This window comes from Haemaphysalis longicornis, unplaced genomic scaffold (assembly GCF_048455015.1).
Source record: "Haemaphysalis longicornis isolate Haplotype H1 unplaced genomic scaffold, Haemaphysalis longicornis Haplotype H1 scaffold_9, whole genome shotgun sequence".
Classification (NCBI taxonomy): domain Eukaryota; kingdom Metazoa; phylum Arthropoda; class Arachnida; order Ixodida; family Ixodidae; genus Haemaphysalis; species Haemaphysalis longicornis.
The window spans coordinates 162635982-162661064 of NW_027526460.1; the positions used below are offsets into that span (position 1 = coordinate 162635982).

Sequence of the window (25083 nt, forward strand, 5' to 3'; positions counted from 1 at the left end):
TGTCTGGCGCTGCAGGTACATGCGGGCGATCAAGGAATTCCGAAGACAGGGCAGGGGGGAATCGTTGATGAACTTCCCAGGAATGTGTGACCTGTCAGTGGCGGCTTTGTTCACAAGAGTCAACTGGCAGAGCTGGAGCGTGGACACCTTTCTGTCCAGCCTGCTCCCGCTGCTTCAGGCTGAGCCGATTCCCCGATAAGGCTTCGTTACCGCGACAAAGCAAACTATGGTTCCTCGTCGTGTGGTTTTGTTTGTGGAGTTTAACGTCACCAAGTGATTCGTGCTATGAAAGACACTACATTATAGTTCTGTCCTGTTCGTTGGTGAAGTGTATACAGCCGGAACAGTCATATAACTTCTGCAAAAACTGGGTGGAGGAAAGGAACCAAAGGAAGAAGTCGGAACCCACCAGGAAATTGACCAGAGGTGCTCTCCTATAAATAAAGTTTGTTTTTTAAACCGCGAAAGTCAGCCTCCTCTTGCAATATTTGTGTATGACACACAATCTGTATTGTCCCTGTATACATTTATGCATGACAACAAATCTCAAATCTTGAGCTAGTACTGTTTTTTGTCACAGCAATAACCTATACCATATACATTTCCAGGTTCCGCATGTAAAAACTATTGACCTATCCATGATTCGTTTGCAAATAAGAGCCTAGCTTAAAGAGCTCTCTTTTCAATCACAAAATAAAATATAACTCTTGCTTCCGGGGTGAAACAATGAAGTAAAAAAATAATAAATCACGGACAAGAATTCACAAAAATATTGCATATATTCGGTCTGGAAAGAGGCGAACAACAAATTTAAAATATGTAATTTGCGTTTCTGTGCCAGAAATCAGTATTCTAAGGTACAGAAATCTGCACGCTTTCTCGCCTTTCCCATGAATACTAAATGATACGTTATTCGCACCAAGTGCTTCGGGCTGCACCAGAGTGCAGTGCCAAAGTCGGTTCCAAACTGTTTCGGTAAAAACTGAACGCGTTGCTCTGCTGGCGGCCCGGTATAATCAATAACATGCTCAGTCTTAAGAGAGGCCCAGAAAGAAGTGGATCATCAAGGCAACGGCGAAAACAAAAGTTGAAAGTGAACACCTGTTCGTAATTCACCCTGGTTGGAGCAGCTATGCTAACTAATCAATGAATTAACGTGTTTTTCTTACACAAAGTACTCGTAGAATCAACGAGGTAAACTGACAATGCTGCAGAATCGCGACAAAATCACCATTGCTGGTCAAACATCGGTGCGAGCTTGTTTCGGCCCGCACAAATGAGCACGGTATGCATCCAATGAACCCATACGTGCAGTTCATTTCCGCATGCGCGTAGTGTTTAAGTTACTGGGAACGAAATAAGATTTAGAATTGAACTCGCAGAAGATGTGATGAGAAATAAAAAGAAACGTCGGAACGCGGTTTCGAACCCATGTGCTTCAAAATTCAGCGTCTTTTCTCCAGAGCGATGCGTTAGACCACACGGCTACAAAACCACGCGGAGCGATACACCTTTCTTTGCGGACTACTTGTGTAACCTTCACAGCGTTGCACTTGATGTATGAAACGGAGTATAGTTGCAGTACGGTGGTTTGCAGTTGAATGAGAGTTGGGTGGCCAGCCCCATCTTGTTGAATTTGAAGTCCCAGTACTCGAAGAACGGTCGCCTTGGGAACGGGTTTATCCTGTCTGTTTAGTGAGGCTCAGGAGGTGGAGACGGTCGTCTGCCACCAAAGCGGGTGCGGACAACGAGTACAGACATTTTTCCGGGGCACAAGTAAGTCCGCAGGTTGTCAAATAGGTGAGAGTGGCATCGATAGCTTGTTGGAGCGGGTCTTCCTGGTCGCCTACTGATCCACCAGTAGTCTAGATGGTGAGGTCGTCGGCGTAGAGTGCGTAGTGAATGTGAGAAAGAGGTCAAGAGCTGGTGGTAACTTGAGAAGTGCGATATTGAACAGAAGTGGTTATATTACTGAGCCTTGTGGCGTGCTGGGTGGAAAGAAGAGCTACGGAGAGAGAGAGAGAGATCAAACTTTATTTAAAGCGGCCCATGTCCGGGCTGCCGAAAATGTGGTTCTGGTGGGCCTGGAAGACGTTCAGGTGGGAATTCCGCAGGTGTCAGGGCCCCGCACGTGGGCAATGTGCCGGGCGAGGCGAGGCCAAAGGATGGGGCGAAGATCAGGCGGAGGAGCGGCCCAGTTTTCCCATGAGTATGGAATGTGGGATGGTAAAAGGTGTGGATGAAGAAAGTGAGGTGATCTCCTGGCGCGAGGACAAGTCCAGTAGGTGTGTTTAACGTCGGGATAGGCACCACACACCTGACAGTGGGGCGTGCCATCTCGGGTCATGATATAGTGAAGAACGAGGTCACAAGGGAGGGAGAGAGTCTGAGCCTGGCGGATGTAAGTGCCTTCGCGGCGTGTGAGTTCAGAAGTGGGAGGAGGAAGATTACGGCGAGATCTGCGAAGGTCCTTCAGCTGTTGCCTCCGGGCCTTGCGATGGGCGGCGCGTTCTTCCTTGGGGCTGTAGTCCTGGGGCCAGGGTTGAGGGTCGCTCGGGTTTCGATTTGCACGAGCAAGGGCATGAGCTTTTTCATTCCCCACAATTCCCTGGTGTCCGGGGACCCATTCTAGAAATACCTGCAGGTGACTGTGGGCTGCCATGTAGCATGTCAGCTCGTGATGAATGTGCGCAGGTAAGGAGTTAGTTGCGAATTCTCTGAGGGCAGATTGACTATCCGTGCGGATGGTAATGTGGTCAGTTGAATGGGGTTGCAGCATGATCGAATCGGCAATGGCTTGAATTTCAGCAGCTGTAGAAGCAGGTACATTACGGTAATGACGGATGGTTTCTTCACGTGGACCTACCGTGACAGTTGTGGCCATGTTGTCGGTAAACGTGGCGTCTGTGTAATATGTGTCATGTGATGGGCTGGAAAGATGGGGGCGTACATGGGCTGGAAAGATGGAGGGCTCTACTTCGGCGCCTGCCGGAGTCTGAAGACGGGTCCATGTGGCGTGGGATGGGCTTGACCATTATTCTAGGAATTGTGTCCCATGGTGGAGGTTCTTTTGGTAGAGGAGGTAAGTGAGATGTCGCAAACCCTATATCAGCCAGGATGGTGCGACCTTGGGTTGACGTCGTGAGCCTGTGCTGTTGGGCAGCGATGTGCGCGGCTACTTTCTCCTCAAGAGTATTGTGGAGGGCCGTGTCGTCAAGAAGATAGTTGGGGGCGTACATGGGCACCCCGAGCTCAGTTCGTAAGCATTTCCGGATGGCGATCTCCAATTTATTGTTTTGAGTTTTCGTGAGTTTAAGGTAGGGAAGGGCGTACAAAACTATGGAAAAGGTAGTTGCTTCTACTATCTTGCGAAGCTCGTGTTCCTTGAGGCCTGTTGTGTGGCGGGTGACTCGACGAAGAATGTTATTAATTAGATTGATCTGATTGGTAATACTTTTGGTCCATACTGTGCTCTTCCCATCTTGTTGCCATATAAAGCCTAGGATGCGGATGTGGGGTCGTCGGGGAATGGGGTGGCCATTGACAGTGAGGCTGATAAAGGAACGATAGATGTCTGTTTGTTTGTTACTCTGATTAAGAACAACGACGTATTCCGATTTTTCTGGGGAGCATTCCAAGCCCACGGATCTTGCATGAGCTTGAATAATATCCAAGCCATCCTGGAGGGCACGCTCCTGGGCACCCGGACTGCCTCGAAAACTCCAAATTGTAATATCGTCGGCATAAATGGCATGGCGGAGATCTGGAACCGAAAATAATTTAGAGGGCAGGTTTTTCATAGTTAAATTAAACAGAATGGGCGGTAGGATGGAGCCTTGACGCGTACCACGGCGTACGGAGAAGGGGGCTGATGGTTGGTTGTCGGGTCCAATAATGCGGGCAGTGCGATTGGATAGAAAATCTTTGATATAATTGAAAAGGCGTGTGCCAGGCCGAGTTTCTTGAAGGCTTTGGAGGATCGCGTCATGGGCAACGTTATCGAAGGCCTTTTTTATATCCACGCCGACGATAGTGCGGAGTTGGGCGGTGCTTGGAATTTCAAACACGTCTTCCTTAATCCGAAGCGCTATGTCTTGGGTGCTGACATGCTTTCGGAACCCAACCAGGGTAGGTGGGAAGTGGTTTCCGGCCTCAAGATGCCATTCGAGGCGAGTGAGGACCGTTTTCTCCATTAATTTGCCGCTACAGGAGGTCATCGATATAGGGCTGAGGTTTTTCGTTGAAGTTAAGAGCTACGGAGGTCACCGATCCCGATAATAGCTGTCCGGCCAGTTAAAAAGTTGCGTACGCAGTTGTAGGTGTGGAGGCCGCAATTGGTGCTTTGTGGGTTCTTTAAGGTGGCAGCATGGGAGACATTATCAATGCTCCTTCGACGTCTAGAGCCAGGAAGGCCCGTGGGGTGGATGTGCGGAGATGGTCCAGAACCTCTGATTTGGAGCAGGACGTCTTGCGTTGAAAGGTGAGCTCGAAAACCAATCATCGTATGCGGGACTAGATTGTTGTCTTCAAGATAGGCTGTAAGGCGAGTATGAATGAGGTGTTCGTAAAGCTTGCCTAGAAAGGATGTCAGGGAGATCGGGCGGATATTATTAATGGAGACCGGTTTGTTAGGTTTCGGGACAAGTGTTATATCCGCACGTCGCCACTGGGCTGGAACAGTGCCTTGGGTCCATTGCGAGTTGAAAAAGTCGAGTAGTGCTTGGAGAGAGTCGTTGTCGAGGTTACGCGGGGTTTTGTCATTGATGCGGTCATGGCCGGGAGTGGTGTTGCGGGTGAACTTGGCCAAGACGTTTTGAAGTTATTACATTGTAAAAAGGGCGTCGAGGGTGGGATCTGGGGCCCTGAGTAGTCTGAATGACCTATTGTACAAGAAGGGGGAGGCCCAAATAAGGTGGTTTTGATGTCAGGGAGTAGCTGGTCTTGGGATCCGGGGTAGTTGTGATGCAAACGTTTGAGGTGATGTGCCGTAGCAGATATGGAGGGTTTGTCCCCGAGAAGCGATCGCTGTATGTGTCATGTCTTTGTAGTTCCAAGCGTTCCTTGCGAGCTGTTGCAAAAGGTAGCCCAGTTTTGTTGATGTAGCGCGAGGGCGTATTGGGCTGCCTCTTGGTTGATCTCATTATTTCGGCGGCGGAGTTTCTTGCAGTGTTTTTGTTTTTTCCATCGTCAAAGTAGGCTCTTGTGGGAGTCTAATAAGTGGAGAAGGTGGGTATCCATGACTGGGTTTTCGGAGGTAAGAAGGAGAGTTTTGCTGTGTCGTGATACGGTTTTTTGAATTTGAGAGACTCATTGATCAAGGTCCGTGATGGTGACAGATAAGATGACACATAGGAAATTATTCAGGGTGACCAAAGAACCTAATTTATTGGTATGTAGCTGTTGAAGGATCTTTCTGTTTTGTTACAAAAATAAAAAATGGGCGCCATTGGTATTAAGCGTTGGTATTTTAACGCGCCAGTACGCAGGCCTAAATTTAGGGCGTCAAGGTTAGCGTGGTTGGCGATTCCATAGTGACGATTGAGATTTCAACAAAAAAGGAAACGGCAAAAAATATATCCCACTTTCATATCTCTTAGCGGTGGCTTTATGATAGTCGCTAGAACAACATAAAGTCCGGGCGAGAAAGTAGGTGGTAACTCGTCGCCACTTCGTCTGTTTTCTAATATCGCCTAATTGTTTGAAGTTTACTTTGCAATTGTGCCACTGCCCTTGGGGAAGACCAGTATTTTCAATTTTCGTTTGTATTTTCACTCTACTGTCGTGACAAACTACTAAATTTATTTTCTAACTTCAGTGATAATTCAACTCATCGAACCGGTTCGCGAACCGGATCGGTACGTGATTTTGCCGAACCGGAACTGAACTGGAATGAAATGATTGCGCCTGAACCAGAACTGTGTATTGTTTCGGTTCGATACACTGATGTATATATATATATATATATATATATATATATATATATATATATATATATATATATATATTATATAATGGGGTTTATTGGTTGCAGGTCTTGCAAGAGGCACCAACGAGGTCTGGCGCGCAGGTCTCGCGCCGAAGCACTGTCGATGGAGTTGCCGCTGTGTCGCTACGCGGACATATACCCACTGGGGGATTGACGCCACTCAGAAGGTCAGCCTCGGCTTTAGCCGAACACATACCCGCTCGGGGAGACTGGCGCCCTGACGGTACTAGGAGTGTAAACGGTACGATGTAATTGACAGGAGACGTTTTTTCGACGACTCGGTAGGGACTCTGGTATTTCGTCTGAAGTTTGCTTGAAAGCCCAGCCCTGGGGCCGTGGACGGCATCCGTAGCCATACAAGGGAGCCAGCAGCGTATGTTGGCGTTCCACTACTGTCGCCGTGGCGATACTGCTGACGTCCTTGGTCTGCTACCGTGAAGGAGCGTGCCAGTTGGCGGCACTCTTCGGCTCGCTTGGCGATTTCCGATACTGGAACACATTCCGAGATATGAGGGCGGTAAGGGAGGATGGTGTCCAGTAGGCAGGAAGGTTCACGCCCGTACAGCAGAAAGAATGGTGAGAAGCCGGTGGTTATTATACGGTATTATACGTGGCGTGGCCGTATTATACGAGTACGTGACGCAAGGAAGAACTAAGTCCCAGTTCGAATGGTCACGCGAAACATACATCGACAGCATGTCACCCAGTGTACGGTTAAAACGTTGTCATCCCGTTGGTTTGGGTGTCGTAGGATGTAGTCTTCCTGTGAACAACGCGGCATTCAGTGAGCAGCGCCTCCACGACTTCGGACAAGAAGACTTGTCCCCGATCTCTCAATAGCTCCCTGGGCGCTCCGTGCCGCAGAATAAAACGTTGAATAAGGAAGGATGCGACATCGCGAGCAGTGGCAGTGGACAGTGCAGCTGCTTCCGCGTACCGTGTCAAGTGATCAACTGCCACAATAATCCAACGATTGCCTGCGGCCCTGCTGGGAAGTGGACCGTAAATATCTATTCCAACACGGTCAAAAGGTCGTGCTGGACACCGTAGTGGCTACAATGCTCCCGTGGGATGTTGATGGGAACACTTACGACGCTGACAGTCTGTGCCCGAGTGGATGTACTTGATCACAAATGTGTACATCCCCCGCCAGTAGTAGCGCAAACGGAGCCGCTGATACGCTTTCAGCACTCCAGCGTGGGTGCACTGTGTTTCAGCGTGGTGGTAAGAGCAAAATTCGGAACGCAAATGGCCAGGAATGACGAGTAGCCACTTCCTGCCTTCAGATCAGTAGTTCCGGCGGTAGAGCAGGTCGTCAGGTATGGCGCAGTGTGAAGCCTGGCGGTGCGTTGCCCGGGATGCTGGAACTGTTGATGGACTCGACAGGTATTGCAAGATTGCGGCAATCCACGGATCCTTACGCTGTTCTGAGGCCATATATGGTGACACCACCGCGAAGTCTGTTGTGGACAGGCAACCAGTGTCGGACACGACGGGTGACCGAGACAGGGCATCGGCATCACTGTGTTTGCGTCCGGACCGGTATATGACTCGGATGTCCTACTCTTCAAGTCGAAGAGCCCAACGTCCGACTCTAGCGGAAGGGTCTTTCAGTGAGGACAGCCAGCATATAGCGTGGTGATCCGTGACAACGCGGAATGGACGACCGTAAAGATAGGGACTAAATTTGGCGATAGCCAAACAACAGTCAAACATTTCTTCTCGGTGACGGAATAGTTCCGCTTCGCCTTAGTTAGGGTGCGACTGGCGTATGCAACAACGTATTCATGGAAGCCTGCTTTACGCTGAGCGAGAACGGCACCTAGACCGACGCCACTGGCGTCAGTGTAAATTTGAGTAGGTGCAAGCGGATCAAAATGGCGTAGTATGGGTGGCGACGTCAGCAGGCTTCGCATAGCCACAAATGCATTTTCACAAGCAGGAAGCCAGTCGGTAATTTCTGCGCTTCCGTTGAGGAGCTGTGTCAAAGGGGAGATAATGGCGGCAAAGTTTCGAACGAATCGCCGATAATAGGAGCAGAGGCCAATAAAGCTTCGAAGGTCTTTCAGAGTGGTCGGTTTTGGAAACTCTGCCACTGCACGAAGCTTTTCCGGGTCCGGAAGTATGCCGTCTTTAGAAACAACGTGGCCCAAGATTGTTAGCCTCTGAGCAGCAAAGCGACACTTTTTCAAATTTAGTTGCAAGCAAGCTGAAGCAAGGCACGTCAACACTTGTTCAAGGCGCTCAAGGTGCGTGTGGAAATCTGGCGAAAACACGACAATGTCATCGAGATAACACAGACATGTTTTCCACTTGAGGCCCCGTAAAACATTGTCCATCATCCGCTCGAAGGTAGCTCTCGCATTACAAAGCCCGAAAGGCATCACATTGAATTCGTAAAGCCCGTCGGGCGTTATGAACGTTGTTTTTGAGCGATCGGCATCGGCCATGGGCACTTGCCAGTAGCCTGACCGCAAATCGAGTGAGGAGAAGAATTCGGCCCCCTGTAAGCAGTCAAGAGTATCGTCGATACGAGGTAGCGGGTAGACGTCCTTGCGTGTAATCTTGTTCAGGCGACGGTAATCTACGCAGAAGCGGATCGACCCGTCTTTCTTAGTTGTCAGTACAACGTGGAAGGCCCACGGGCTGGTAGAGGGCCGAATTACGTTGCGCGGAAGCATATCTGCCACTTGCTCGTCGATCACGCCGCGCTCCGCAGGTGACACGCGATATGGCCGCTGCCGTAGTGGCACGTGGGAGCCGGTGTCAATTTCGTGGGCGACATTCGACGTGCATCCCAAGGTGGCTTGCTGGCAATCGAACGATTCCCGAAAACGTTGTAGAAGGTTGATGAGCTGGTCGCGTTGGGCCGAGGTGAGGTCTTTATTGATAGACTGTAGGAACAGGTCTGGACTTGCCGTACACTCGGGACTAAGTGCACTCACAGGGACGAAGGACGGTTCGTCGGGCACGGCCTCTACATGTGAGGAATCAATAGCTTCCACGAATCCCAGACATTCCCCGTGGAACAGTGTTGTCGGGCAAGAGGATGCATTGCAGACCGCCATTAAGCTTGAACCAGAGCGAAAGGAAGGACAGCGGAAGGCAAGGGGAGCAACTTGCGCCAAAGAAATAAACTCGACGGTGTGAAAATCACTGTTGTGTCTGCAGCGACATTGCAAGAAACAGGAACAATGACGGAGCAGCTCGGGGGAATATCGGTATCTTCGGAAACCAGCAACTTGATCGACAGTTCGTTCTGCGGCGGCTCCCACAACGGTAGAAGTTCAACTTGCGCACGAGCGCAATCGATTACGGCGTGATGACGGGATAGAAAGTCCCACCCAAGAATGATATCGTGAGAACATGACGGTAGCACCACGAACGCGATGACGTAAGTGATGCCTTGGATGAGGACACCAGCGGTGCACATGGCTAGTGGCTTAACCTCTTGCGCACTTGCAGTCCAAAGTAAGTCAGTACCCCGAGATGTGTTGTGACTTTACGCAACGAGCGGCAGATACGATCACTTAACACTGACACTGCGGCTCCCGTATCAACAAGCGCGAGTGCGGCGACACCTTCCACAGTCACATCTATAACGTTACTATAACGTTAGTGGGTGAGACAAGAGGACTTCGGCATTTTGACGTTCGCGCAGTTCTTGCCTCGGGAACTGCAGCCGTCAGTTTCCATCGGCAACCGGATTTTGTCGGGGGCGCATGGGCGACACGGAGCGGCGACGCGGGGAAGAAGGGCGACGGCTCGAAAATGGTGGTGGCTCACTAGTACAGGAGCTCGGTGTCGGTCCTGAATCACCGGGAGCGAAATACGGCTGTGATCCGTAGGCCGATACAGGGTGGACATCACGATCAAGTGGTGGCCGCCGACGGCACATAGCGCCACGTGCCCGGACATGCCGCATGCGTAACAGATCGGGCGGTTGTCTGGTGTGCGCCAAGGATTGAGCTGTTGAGGTGCCGGTCGGGAATACCGTGTCGCCCGCTGGGGTGCTGTGTACTGATCTGCCTGAAAGGCGTCTGGCTGCAGTTGCCGTACGACTGAAGCGTAACTCATCGCAGCCGGTGTAGCGAGAGGCGCAGCCATGGGTACCGTCAGGGTCGATCATACTGGGGAAGCGATAGGCCCTGCGGCGGTAGTTGAAAAGGGCTGTGCCACTGCTGACGCTAAGTGTGAGGTCGAGGGTCAAGCCACGGATACAGGCACATGTGGCGGTTGGCAGGCTGAGGGAAGCGGCTCGGAGACCTGTTCTTGAATCACTCGCCGCACAGTCGGGGGCAGCGTAAAGGCAGGCTCTCTAGCGCTAGGAAGCAGAGCCAGATACCGCGAAACTTCTGCACGCATGAACGCCTCGATGTGCGGCAGAAGAGGAGAAAGGTCGGAAGGTACGGCTAATGACGACAGTGACCCTCGTGAAACATCTTCGTTGGGCAGTGTGCTTTGTCGAGTAACAACACGCTGTTTACGCAGCTCGTCATAGCTGAGTCAACAATTGAGGACTTCTTCAACAGTCTGTAGGTTCTTACCCAGGAGCATCTGAAATGCATAATCCTCGATGCCCTTGAGGATGTGCCTGATCTTGTCGGACTCAGGCATCGCAGGATCCACCCGCTTGCAGAGGTCCACGGCGACCTCAATGTAACTGGCCTCGTCGTCTCGCTGTGCTCGCACGCGAAGCCGCTGTTCAACGGCAAGCTTGCGCACAGCGGGGCGACCGAACGCCTTAATGAACACGGTCGTGAATTCAGGCCAGGTTTTCATGCGCGGTTTGTGGTTATGAAACCACGTGTTGGCGAGCGCGGTCAGGGAAAACTCGATGTTGTTAAGCTTCATCCCATCATCCCGTCGGTTGTAGGGGTTCACCCTTTCGTAGGCAGACAGCCAATCCTCGGCATCGGCGTCGTCGTTGCCATTGAAAAAGGCGGTGTCGCGTTGGCGAAGAGACCCGGAGCACACGATGGGTGCCTGCTGTGGCGACGCCATTTCATTGTCGATTTCTCACTGCAGGGGCGGGAGCACTCGCTTGCTTCGTACTTCCAGGCTGGGGATCGCGTGAAGACTAGGTCATCCACCAAAATACAATGGGGTTTATTGGCAGGTCTTGCAAGAGGCACCAACGAGGTCTGGCCGTTTCAGAGTCCAAACGAGGTCTGGCATCCGCACTCAGGTCTCGCGCCGAAGCACTGTCGATGGAGCTGCCGCTGTGTCGCTAAGGGGACATACACCCACAGGGGCATTGACGCCACTCAGAAGGTAAGCCTCGGCTTTAGCCGAACACATACGCGCTCGGGGAGACTGGTGCCCTGACGGTTGCACACTATCTTTGTTACAATATATATATATATATATATATATATATATATATATATATATATATATATATATATATATATATATATATATATATATATATATATATATATATCGTAAGGCCCGTGAGCAACGGGTGAACCGGGACGTTAATTCGGCGATCCAGTGGGTTCCGAACACCGTACCGACAGCGATGATGATGATGCACGAGGGAAGAGGATTAGGTAATGTTAATGAGAATGATAATGTCACGGCGAGAAGGGAATGCGGGAGATTGCCCAGAGTGTATGAACAGTCCCTAAGAGTGTCCAGGCCGTGGTGACGCGACATTCGCGCTCACAATCATTTACCCTCCGAGTGAAGGCGGACGCCTGACCGCCAATGTTCATGAAGTACGGCGCACAAAAGGTTTCAGCCGTGACACGTGCACGATTTCTGTGCCACGGTATCGACGGTCCAAGGGAGCTTGACTAGGCGTGACACGATAGTTGACAGGGGATGTTTCTTCAAGAACCGTGTACGGGCCTGTGAAACGGTGAAGAAATTTTTCACATAGTCCTGGTCTTCGACTGGGCGTGCAAAGTAAGACCTCGTCACCAGGGCAGAACCGAACAGTACGGTGGCTGGCGTCGTAGCGGTCCTTGCGGTCGTTGTGGCTGGCTACAGTCTGCAGACGAGCCACTCGACGGCAATAGTTTACACGGGAGAGGAACTGTTCTGAGGAGGGGCTTGAGGTCAACACGGGAGCCGATAAAAATTTGGTGTCCAGAATGAACGATGGGTCGCGGCCGAATACGAGGAAATATGGAGAGTAGCCGGTGGTCCGTTGAATTGCAGTATTATAAGCAAACGTAACAAATGGAAGAATTGTGTCCCAGTTGGTGTGATCAGGTCGAATGTACATAGAAAGCATATCCGAGAGTGTCCGGTGAAATCGTTCAGTGAGGCCGTTCGTTTGCGGGTGGTAGGAGGAAGTGGTTCTGTGGACTGTGTTCGAAGCACGAAGTACATCTTCAACAACACTGGACAGAAAAACCCCGCCGCGATCACTCAAAAGAACACGAGGGGCCCCATGGCGCAAGAGTATTGCGCGCAGGAAGAACTGTGCGACCTCTGCTGCGCGGCCAGAGCGAATTGGCGCGGTTTCTGCATAACGTGTTAGGTGGTCAACTGCTGTCACAATCCACCGATATCCTGCAGCCGTACAAGGAAGAGGCCCGTAGAGATCTATACCAACCGTTTGGAAAGGCATAGACGGACACGGAAGCGGCTGCAACAGTCCGGCAGGCGGGGATGTGGATCTCTTGCGCTGCTGAAAAGATGGGCATGAGGCGATCTAACGGGCAACGCAGGTGGACAGACCGGGCCAAAAGAAACGACTGCGGAGTCGCTCGTAGGTTTTTCTGAAGCCTAGGTGGCCGGCTGTGGCATCGTCGTGCAGCGCTTCCAGTATCTGCGCGCGGATGGAGCGTGGCGCAACGGGAACCCATCGGTGGCCAGAAGACAGATGAGTGGAACGGTACAAGATGCCGTCCAAAAACTTGAATTGTTGAAGCTGTCGACGGGACCTACTGTTTGGAGGAGGTGATGATCCGGTAAGCTGGTCGATCATTCTACAGCAGTATGTGTTGGCCCTTTGAAGAGAAGGCAGGCCCGCTACACGATTGGCAGGTGCGATGGGAAGGACCGTGTTGAGGGGTAATGACGCGAAAGTCTTGTTCGACCCCAGAGGGCAACGGGAAAGTGCATCCGCATCCTGGTGCTTTTTTCCGGACCTGTATGTGACAGTAAAGTCATATTCTTGGAGTCGACTAACCCATCGTCCGAGCCGTCCTGATAAATTTTTCAGCGTCTGCAACCAGGACAGAGCGTGGTGGTCGGTCACTACTGTGAAGTGGAGGCTGTAAAGGTAAGGTCGAAATTTTTGAACGGCCCAAACCACAGCGAGACATTCTTGCTCGGTGATTGTGTAGTTTTTCTCGGCGGTGCTTAGGGTACGACTTGCGTAAGAAACAACCCTTTCTCGGCGTTGATCATCAGACTGCAGCAGCACAGCACCGATTCCGTGGCCACTGGCATCCGTGTGCAGAATAACAGGGCGAGACTCGTCAAAATGGCATAGTACCGGCCCTGAGGTGAGCGCGTGCTTGAGTTGTCGGAAAGCTTCCTCACAGTCGTCTGACCACAGAAAGGGTGTTCCGGAGTGAAGCAGCTTGTTGAGGGGCGAAGCAACTGCAGCAAAGTTGCGGACGAAACGGCGGAAGTAAGACGCTAGGCCAAGAAAGCTGCGTAGGGCTTTTTTTTGTTGTGGCCGTGGGAAATCGATGACAGCAGCAATCTTGTCTGGGTCGGGCCGAATCCCCTCATTGCTGACTACATGGCCTAGAACCTTTATGCTTCTTGTAGCGAAACGGCACTTCTTGGTGTTCAACTGAAGACCCGCATTCGCGAGGCATGTAAGAACCTCATCTAGCCGTTTCAAGTGCTCTGTGAAACTTGAAGAAAAAATAACGATGTCGTCCAAATAACACAGGCATGTTCTCCATTTAAGGCCGCGAAGAACGTTGTCGATCATTCTCTCGAAAGTCGCAGGAGCGTTACATAGTCCGAAAGGCATTACATTAAATTCATATAGTCCATCAGGGGTGGCAAATGCTGTCTTTTCTTTATCGGCCTCGTTCATTGGAATTTGCCAATAACCTGAGCGGAGGTCAAGGCTGGAAAAATATTCCGCTCTTTGTAGGCAGTCCAGGCCATCATCGATGCGAGGCATCGGATATACATCCTTTCGGGTAATTCTATTGAGTGCGCGGTAATCGATACAAAATCTGACGGATCCGTTTTTTTTCTTAACGAGGACCACGGGGGACGACCACGGGCTGTTTGATGGGCGGATGATTTTGCGTTGAAGCATATCGGCGACATTCTCACTGATGACTTTTCGTTCGAAAGAAGACACACGGTAAAGACGGCGGCAAACAATACGGGATCCATCTGTTTCAATTCGGTGCGTTGCGACGAAAGTTTCGCCAAGCGTAGTACAATTAGAATGAAATAAGGATTTTTGTTTGTTCAGGAGGTCTAGTAAAGAGCCAGTTTGCGTGGGGGAGAGATCAGAACTGATTGCGGCAGATAGAGCCGGGTGCAACGGTTTAGAGGGCAAACTTGGGCAGGAGGAAATAGGGGAGAGGGGAACAACGCAGACAGCTTCGGAGTCAGCAGCGGTAGCCACAGTGGTGCCTTGACGAAGGAGAATCGGTTCAGAAGTAACGTTCGCGGCAACGAGTGTGGCCGACCCACGGAAGAAGCGCACAAGACAGATGGCGATCACGATGCCTCTCGGGAGAAACCGAGCACAGGGAAGGATGAGTACGTCCCCATCATGACAGTTGCCACCGCGAACGGAAACTGTGGTCTCAGTACCAGGTTTGAGGACGAAATCGGCACTTGCCACGATGCACTGCTGCTTTACGTCAGGAACATCCGTATAGTCCGTAGCGGTGATCTCGATGTCGGGGTGTCGGCAGGAGATGACCGCGGATGCCGATGATAGAAAGTCCCATCCCAGAATGAGTTCATGGGAGCAGCTAGGTAACACTGCGCACTGAATATGGTGCCGAATTCCCTCTATCAAAACACGTATTGTGCAGTATCGGGATGGCTCGAGCACCTCTCAATTAGCACCGCACAACGAAGGTCCAGTATACCGGGTAGCACGTTTCGGAGGCGCGAACACAACTTTTCATTAATCACTGATATACTGGCTCCGGTATCCACAAGGGCATCAACACAAAAACCTTCAACGTCCACAGACAATGTATTTGATGGTCCTACCTAATGGAGGAGTTTTTGGCTTTTTGACTAGTGCAGTTTCCCCTCCAGAAACTGCAGGCGCTAGTTTTCCGATTGGTTGTCATTGGAGCGGGTCGCGGGTCGAAGAGGCGACAGAGAGCGGCGATATGGTGAGGGTGATCGTCGCCGTGATGGACGCTCGGGCCGAGGCGGGCCGAACGAGGTTTGGGGCAGCGATGGGCGACGCGGGAGCGAACCATATGTGCCACGTCGGGACCCGTAAGAAAAGCCAATGTCGCCTTCGAACGGTGCGTACCCACGCCGTTCATCTTGCTGACGTCGGCGACAGAAACGAGATATGTGCCCGCGAATCCCACAATAATAGCAGACGGGGCGGTCACCCGGGAAGGGCTGGCAGCCAGGGTGCATGGTTGTGTAGTATCCCCGTGGCATGCTTGCTGCGGATGTCGCTGTTAAGTGTCCGTGGGTCAGCGGGGCTTCCATTGGTAAAGGCGGTTTGGATGCGATGGCCGAGTAGGACGGCGTGGGAGTCGCAGGACCAGGAGGCCTCCATGGCGTCACCCCCGCAATATATGCCAGCTCCTCTTTCACGAGGTCGCGCAGCTGAGGAGCTTCCGTGCGAAAGTGATATCGGGGGGCAGAAAGCGGGTCGCTGAGCTGCAGCTCTTCGCGGATGATTTGGCGTATGAGAAGCCGCAAGTCCGTGTTTCCTTGTGACGGCGTAGCCAGAGCAGCCGGTCGCAGACGAACAGCCTGCAATCCGTCCAGGCGCTGGCAGGTTGTGCGCACATCGCTGACGCTAGTCGGATTTTGCACCGCGAGGGCGTTGAACGCGAAAGAAGCGATGCCCTCCAGGATGTGGCGAACCTTGTCGGCCTCTGGCATGCTTGCATCCACGCGGCGGCAGAGAGCAACGACGTCCTCTATGCATGAGGTATACGTCTCGTCAGAGCGCTGAAGCCGAGTGACCAGCTTCCGTTTCGCCTCGTCCGACTGAGCGGCTGTCGTGCCGAATATCTTGCGCAGCTCCTGGCAAAATCTAGCCCAGTCGTCGATGCGGTGTTTATTGTTCAGAAACCATGTTTTTGCCACCTCGTCCAACGAAAAGGAAACCTGCTGCAGCTCCGCCGCGTCATCCCAACGGTTGAAAGCACTGACTTGAAAGATTGAAAGGTTGACTTGAAAGCACTGACTTGAAAGCACTGACTTGAACGGTTGAAAGCATACTCATCCAACCAGTCATCGACGTCTTCACCGCGGAGCCCTGCGAAATGCGGGGGGTCGCGCTCGCGGCAGGTGACGGAAAATGCAAGAGGCGCAGGAGTGGAGGCGCCAGCGTGGCTGCTTCCGGCCTCACGTTGCATCTGTGTTGAAGGCAAACGCCGGCCGGAACGAAGCTCCAGCGGTGCGCTTGGAAGGCGTCGAGGACGGGACCGAGGTCAACCTCCACCACTTGTAAGGCCCGTGAGCAACGGGTGAACCGGGACGTTTATTCAGCGATCCAGTGGGTTCCGAACACCGTACCGAGAGCGATGATGATGATGCACGAGGGAAGAGGATTGGGTAATGTTACTGAGAATGATAATGGCACGTCGAGGAGGGAATGCGGGAGATTGCCCAGAGTGTATGAACAGTCCCTGAGAGTGTCCAGGCCGTGGTGACGGAACATACGCACTCACAATATATATATATATATATATATATATATATATATATATATATATATATATATATATATATATATATATATATTGCCGCGAACCAAGTATGGGTTTGTTTATTTATTGTTTGTTTTTACTGCCGATGTGTTATCTGCGTTCCAAGCAAAGCGCGGCTTCCATTCTTTATTTTTATGTCGCACGGGCCATCACATTCAGATAAGCAGACTGTTTCGCCGTAACGTCACTAGCCCAGAATAATCTTCTGTGATCTACAAAGTTCTGGATGTGAATCGATGGTTCCAGAAACACTTGATCCGAAAGATAAAAGCCTGCAGAGCAGACGCCGCGGCATTCGATCGCCGACGCTCGCTTGGGCATACGTCACTTTGCTGACTGCTGCTTCGCCGCCTGTGTACTCTTGGAGTTGTTAGGGGAGCACAAGTTCGCTCCAATAAACTTGTTTTTTCTTCAAGACCACTGCGTCGTCTTTGGCATCGTGACATCTGGTGACAATATGTAAGGCAGATATAAGTGTTGGCCGTCAAGAAAACCTCGGAAAGCAAAGGGCAGGATATGGTAGGTCATTGAAACAGATAAATAATTTGGAAAGAAATGAAGTGAAGAAACAATGGCCGCCACGTGGGATCCGAGCCCACGATATCCAGAATACCGGTCTGGTGCGATTACCACTACGCTACCGGCGGGGCTGTTTTTCCCCTCCACTTCTGGGGTATTTATTTCAATGTAATTTTTTCCTGTGCTTGAGGGTGGTAGCCAGCGCCACTCGGACTTCTCGGGGTAAAAGGTACCTTCTATTTAACCCCCGGGCCGTGACTCGAGTGTCTACGACATGTCGAGAGTGGTCGAACAGCGTTGAACCCTCTTAAGCTCCCTATGGCACCAAGACTTCCAGAACAGAGGCCCTCGCTATGCATGTAGCGAATCAGAATAGGAAATGAGGGGCTCGTTGAAATAAGACAGAAAATAAGGGTTGGCAGTCAAGAAAACCTCGGAAAGCAAAGGGCAGGATATGGTAGGTCATTGAAACAGATAACGAATTTGGAAAGAAAGAGAGTGGCGAAAAAATGCCCGCCAGGTGGGATCCGAACCCACGATCTCCAGAATACCGGTCTGGTGCGATTACCACTACGCTACCGGCGGGGCTATTTTTCCCCTCCACTTTCTGGGGTATTTAGTTCAATGTAATTTTGTCCTGTCCTTTCGCGCGGTAGGTCGCGCCACTCCCACTCCGAGAAATCGGAGTGGGGAGGGGGGAACCGGAGAGGGGAACCCCTCCGATATATATATATATATATATTGTCACGAAGACAAGGACGATGCAGTTGTGTTGAATGAGAAACACGTTTATTGGAGCGAACTTGTGCTCCCCTGACAACTCAAAAGAATACACAGGCGGCGAAGCAGCGGTCAACAAAGTGACTTGCACAGGCGAGTGTCGTCGAATCGAATACCCCGGCGTCCGCACTGCAGGCTTTTGATCTTTTGGCGCGCGTGGTTCTCGAAACGTCGATTCGCATCGAGAACATAGTAGATCCAAGAAGATTATTCCGGGCTGTTCACGTTAGATCGGAATGCTCTCCCTATCACAACAGATAACACATGCGGCACAGAAAGAAAGAATGGAACACGCGCTTCCCTTGGCGCAGAGATAACACAGACCGGCGCAGCCGGGCGGTAAAAGCAAAACACAAATAAACAAACCCAATGTATGGTTCGCGGCAATATATATAGTGTCAAAATGTGAGCCCGCATGATCTGCGGGTGACGCTGTGGCTTCTTAACGATTCAACAACCACCGCAATGAATTCTCATGCGGACACAGCATCTAACACATAAAGGAAGCCTGGGAAAAAAGGTGTACGGCGAAAGTTGGACGGAATGCAAGTTCATGCCGACACATTCGCGTCACAATCGTCTCATTGCCAGGGAGACGTGGCATGGATGACCTCGCTGCCTTCCGAAATTCCTGTGCAACGGTCAGAAGAAGTTACATTGAATTGTCAGGTATCGAGAACCGACCTAGTTCTTAAATCGTAAGACCAAGATGGTAGCATGGTTGTCTTGCCAATCAGACAATACATAACTGAAGGTTATAGGTATCGTAACAACACTCGCTCTTACAAGCCGTTAGAAAACGATCCGAGCGAGGAGCGCAGCCTGGCGATCCTGCATACACTCATAGGTCTGCTGTGTGCAAAATTATTGATGATCACTGAATTAAACGTAATGAGACAGTCTTATAAGAAGCCAGGACATTTTTACCTTCTCCCAAAGGAACACAAAGTCTCTGTGGAATGTTTGTTTACAGCCGACATTCCTGGCAGACCCATAGTTTCTAATAACAATACCCAAACCGACGCCACATCTTCGTTTCTGAATGGTTGCCTTTGCGAAATCAGGTTATTCCGCCTTCACTGGTTCAGGACACCCTCCACTTCCTCCGCATAATGGAACAGATACATTAGAGTAGGCGCCTACTCAGTAACACCCTCCTATTTACACTTGACGTTGCCGCCCTGCCTACAAAGATCCCTCTCACCGAAGGAATCAAGTGTATTTCAAAACCTTTATCAGGTAACCCACACCAAGAATGCGCAAGAAGTGTACATAATTTTGGTAAAAGCACAATGAACTGAACAAGTGAACTGAGACCTGATAGTTGGTGCATGATGCTACTTTGAAAAAGCAGCGCCAAAAACGATACAAAAGGAAGTAAAGGCAAACACTGCGCTGAACTGCCAACTGAGATTTATTTAGAACAACGAATAAATACTAGAATCGAAAACAAAGAAGACAAAGAAATCTATAACCTGAACACACTAAAAAGGAAGCTGATTGCGAAAGTAGCCCCGTGTAATGCGTCGTTTATGATCTTACGTATTTTACCTCCCTGCCCTACAACTCGATAGAGGGTGTGCTCACGCACCTTTCTCCCATTGTGCGGATTACTAATGTCTCGTGTATCTCCCTCGGGCGCTGTTCACGATACCGCTTCAAGATGACGGTGCTATCAAATGCTGTTGGGGATAGCTGGCATTGCTTGCACTTTGCACTCTGTGCAGCTAAATTGCTGCCAGTGCCTGTTCGTAATGTGTTTGCGTGCTTCATGAACCGATTGTTAATGCAGCGGCCAGTTTGCCCCACATAGCTTTTGCCACACGAGAGCTCAGTTATATTACAGTTTATAGGCCCCGTATTCAGCCGACGGCACATACCACCACGTTTTCTAGGAGCCGAAAAAACAACACGTACGCCCGCGTGACCACCGGCCATCTTAATCCGATGGGACACGCTACGAACATAGGGTATCACCGCAGTTTTAATGCCTACCTTTTTTTGCCGAATACCCCAACTACCGGGACCGTGTAACGCCCCCCCTTATCACAAAAAAAATTAATTGGAGGAAGTAACAAAAACAGTGAACTCCCGTTAAGACGTACTCGGTTAAGACGAACTCTCTCTTATGCCAAACAACGTGGTTACATTTATGTGTATTTCCATAAACAGCAATGCAAAAGAAATCCTCTTAAGGCTACATCCTGACCACCCTGTTGGGTTAAGACGAACAAATTTCCGAGTGACCACCACTGCTGGTTATTCTGGGGAGAGAACATGGCAGGCTTGGCGGGGAGCAGCGGGGCATTTACATAACCGGAGAAAAGGAAAAGTAAAAGTAAACCACAGCCCGAAGCGAATTCCCGCTACGGAGGGAGGGGGCGAGAAAAAAAGACACGCGGAAAAAGTTATCACTTCTCCCAACCGTCAAAGAGCGGAGCCAGTGGCAAAGCAAAGAACAGAAGAGCAAGTCCGCGTTTTAGGGGCGAAGCACCTTAGGACATCGCTTTTTCCGTGGCCTATCCCTTCGCGTCCGTGTACAGAGGGTTAAGCATGCGCGAGTGAGAAGCATTGGATTGGACTGGATTGAATTCGATTGGGTTTGAATTGTATTGGGCTAAATTAAATTGTATGGGCTCGGATTTGATTAGAATTGTATATACTATAAACACGCGTTGTCACTCATTTGAGTGCGCGAGTGGGCAATGCCACGGGTGATTTTCAGTGGGAACGATCCCCAATGCTTCGCCCACTGGTCATGATTCACTTCGTGGAGATTCGTGATTTTTTGTGAACGCTCTGCTACGGAGGAAAGGAGCGCCGAACTATGAGAATAAAAAACTAAAAAGAAGCGCTGACGGAGGCTTCCTGTTCGAGAAAGGAGCAGCTCTTCTGACCAATGCCGTTGCTCAGCGGAAGCATGTGAGTTCACGTCCGTCAGTTCGCGTCGCGAGTCCAATCACGTGACCACCGAGAAAGCGAGTGGTTCCCTTTATGTGCTGCGTTGTCGCTTGAGGGAGCGGGTGTATGCTTTCCGTTACGGCTTGGGCGGCATAAAACAAGCAAGCAAGAGCCCTTGCAGACGGTCTTCTCTCAAGTTCCGCACTCAAATAAGTCACTATTCAGATGCTTGGTAGTAAGGAGCCAATGCTGTATAATGCTTTATAATGCCAATGCTTTTTAATGCTTACACATTATAAAAAGCAGGGTCCAAGCCGAAAAGCAAGCTTACCTTGTTACGCCCACATGTAACACCATCCACGGCACCAATCAGCATGCTGTTCTTTTTTTTGTCGATGTAACACTTCACAATGCAATCAGTCATGTTATGTTTCTGAAAAAAAAAAAACCACATTCAACTATCATAGCAAGCAAGGCATTTTAACCCGGATAACATCGCCACACTTCATTAAACATCTCTCCCCCTCTCTGTCACCGGTAAAATATGCTTACGAACCGGTTTGGCTATAGCTTGCGACAGCTCCCAAGCGCCTTAGTAACAGATGGTGTTTTCCGGCGCCTGTGAAGTCGCGTGAGAACATGCGGGATTATAAAAAATATTTTGCCGCTAGAAACGCCGCGTCAGTTCTCTTTCCCTGAAAAAGGATTAAGGCACAATAGTATAGCCTCGTCGATGCTATAGAAAGGTGCTATAGATGCCTATTTTGAAATGCTAAGTAGGTTTTTCAACCAATGCGTTTTGCGAATATGTTGACGAAGCGCCTTCTCATGTTAATTCTTCATTCGTCTCTGCGTATCTGTCTGTCGTTTTCGGTGGCTTCCTCTTCAGCGCTTCCTTTTTCAGCTCTATGTCTAGCGGCGCCCTCTCTGTTAACGCATGCGCGCATATTGCACGACTGGAAACTCCATATCGGGGTATTCGCCTATAGTCTGTTGTTTCCATAGTTGCATCCTGTTTTGCGTTTCGTTGGCTAATGCCGATGTCCAGAGATCCAACTTTTGATCAAGTCATACGTATTGTAAAGACAATCTTGCTGTCGGATGTCGCAACAAAAACATTTCGCCACCAGTGCCGAGAAACGGGCAGGATGGACTTGTGGCTACCGATACATGTGAGTTATGTGTCAGGTCGCAGGACAGGGAGAGGGCGCGACCGGTTGTGGAATACACGTTTTTGGCAATGAGATCTGGATAAAGAGCGTCTGAAGAACCTCTTAGGCAAAGCTTTACTGATACTGTCGAACGGTTACGCCAGCGCGATTAGTTCCACCTTAATTTGAGAGCAGCTACGCGGTATCTCTAGCAGCGCATCACACTCTAAAGAAAGGGAGTCTACAGTGAGTCGTAGCTTCAATGACTCCCTTAGACTACTAAGACTCTCTTTTACGCTCCACGACCCTCTTTAAAACAGGGGGGGGGGGGGTCACAGGAACTCTTGCACTTTGCAAAGGGAGTCACGTGTCAACAGCGTTTTTAGCATATATTTATTGGCTGGTTTTATATCCACAATGGTAGTTAGGTTTGTTGTTGCCGTATTGCAAGATTTTGTGGCGCTGATACAAAAACATGCAGAGTAAGGGTACACAGGTGTGTGCCCCCTGGTTTTGTTCGATTCTGCGCAAAGGGTACAAAATTTTATTTTCGAGGAATGCAAAGCATAAAAAACATAACGCCCTTTGTGAAAAAAACAAGGCAGAAACGCCAAGCTTTCTCCGATACAAATGCAAAGTCCACAATACCAAGTGGTGAGCTAAGCAGCGGCCGAAGCGAGAATGTTAGCACTTGAGCACTTGGACAGGTCGTACAGAGATTGTGTTCATGTGTTCACGGACGGATCTGTCGACAGAGAAGCCGATACCAGCGCAGCGGCCTTTGTGATTCCCGGCATGAACGTTTCCTGGGCGGCTCGCATTGACCAGTTGACGTCATCAACAACGGCAGAGTGCATAGCGATCGAGGCGGCCTTGAAAAAGATCAAATCGCTTCGGGTGCAGCATGCGGTAATTCTAACGGATTCCAAGTCGGCCCTACAACTCTTGCAGCTTGGATTTCCAGCAGATAAAATTTGCCAAAGCGCCCTGCGTCTTCTTCAGCAGATAAAGGAAAACGGATTTTGCGTTAGCTTCTAGTGGGTCCCTTCCCACGTAGGAGTGCTTGGAAACGAGGCTGCAGACCAGTTGGCTCGTGAAGCGACATCGTGCACTCGTCTTCTGAAGGTGGCTCCAGATGAACGGCGCATTTTAAAAACAATCATACAAGATCATTTCCGCTCTCTTTGGCGACCACAACATCGACCTTGTGTCACAAAAGGAATGAAGAGGACAGAGGCAACCTTACTGTTCCGCATCCGGACCAACTCAGCGCGGACACCGGCGTGGCTCCATAAGCTGAACATTATCGCTTCACCTCTGTGTGGAACGTGTGGTACTACAGGCGACATCGGTCATTTTATTATGGACTGCCGAGAGCATGCGGAGGAGTGGTTAGCTTTGTTTAAAGAACTGCGAAGGATGGCCGCTCCGCATGCCTCTTTGAACGATTTAATTTTCCCGGAAGGCCATTGGATCACGAGGAGGGACATCTTTCGTTTGATCCTGCAATTTTTACGTGTCACAAACCTCAGTGAGTCATGGTGAATTCCCGCGCATAGCGGTAAAAAGGTGCTGATCGGGTGAGCAATTGCCGGCATTCCACGCAAGGCTAGGTCCACCTGTCAATAAACATCATCACCACCACCAATGCGGTGTTATTTTTAGTGCGTAATTGGGTCATCTGAATATGCTGCTTCGGTTAGCTCAGCGTGTTGATTTGCACTTTGGCTGATAGGATTGTGGACTTTGCATTTCTATCACAAGAAAGCTTCGCATTCCGCCTCCTTCTCCCCTTCCTCTTCTTCTTCTTGAATATGTGCCCTCCAAATGTGTAAAGTTGGCTTTCCTACTTCGCCTTTCATCAACATCACAATTTGCCCTCACATTGTGTAAAGTTGGCTTTCCTGCTCTGATGTAATCATCATCATCACCACCATAAGCCCTCCAATTCGATAAAGTTGGCTTTCCTGCAATGCGTTCAAGCGTAAGCGCCATCAGTGGGGCATAGAGAGCTTCCCTTTAATAAATTTTGTGAATATGTCGTATCAACAAGCAATCATCTGCAATACATACAACACCTATGGTAGCGAAAATTTTTTTGTTCTTACAATTGTCGGTAACTATGGGCGAATGGAAATGCTAAGCGCGCAAAGACTAGCAAATATTTTAACACCGCATAGAAACCGCAGGTAACAATAACACAATACACTTAATGGGTATATAGGTAGTAAAGTCTTCACTGTAAGCTATTCCAAGTTGAAGAAATAAGCAGCAAGTATGATTGACATTCCTTCTGTATATGATTTAAATGGGTTGTCTGTTTTTTACGTTAAAAATCATGCCAACTGTGCGCCGGATAATGCTCTGCGAATAAGAACAAAAATAGAACTATACTTCGTAATATATATTGCCACGCCACTAAATGGCCTCCTCAGGAACCCTACAAAACAGGCGGGAGAATATCAGGACGCGTGACGTGTTCGTAACTACCATTTGTGTCTGAATTACGCCGCTCTGCAATTCAGCCTTTTTATGCACAATATTGCGCGCCTGCTTTCTTGCACCGCCTGGTTGTCATGAAACAAAGCCTACTATACGGCAGAGGTTATTCTCATTCGCGTTTTATCAATTATGCAGTATGTTTAGAGCTTTACGTGCCACTAGTAATTTTGTACATGAAGTATATATAGATGTTAAGCATCGCACTTGCGCGCGTTCGGAGCTCTGTGTTGAAATGTCGCGTAAATTCACACCAAGCTGACCTACCAAAACCAGAATACAAGTGTTAGTCATTCAAATTCGTATTTGTAGTTGCTTTTATTCAGTAAAAACTACTTAATGCTGAGATAATCTTTTTATTTATGCGATTAATACATATTGCCCA

At 49.9% G+C, this 25083-nt stretch overlaps 1 protein-coding gene across 1 annotated transcript in view; it reads right to left on the bottom strand.

The window, feature by feature from the left end:
• LOC144153538 (metalloprotease mig-17-like) overlaps positions 1-25083 on the bottom strand; it is a 164654-nt gene that overhangs the window by 6893 nt on the left and 132678 nt on the right. The window contains exon 10 of the mRNA XM_077685166.1: positions 21380-21481. Coding sequence (XP_077541292.1) covers positions 21380-21481 — 102 coding nt within the window. The remainder of the gene's footprint in view (positions 1-21379; positions 21482-25083) is intronic.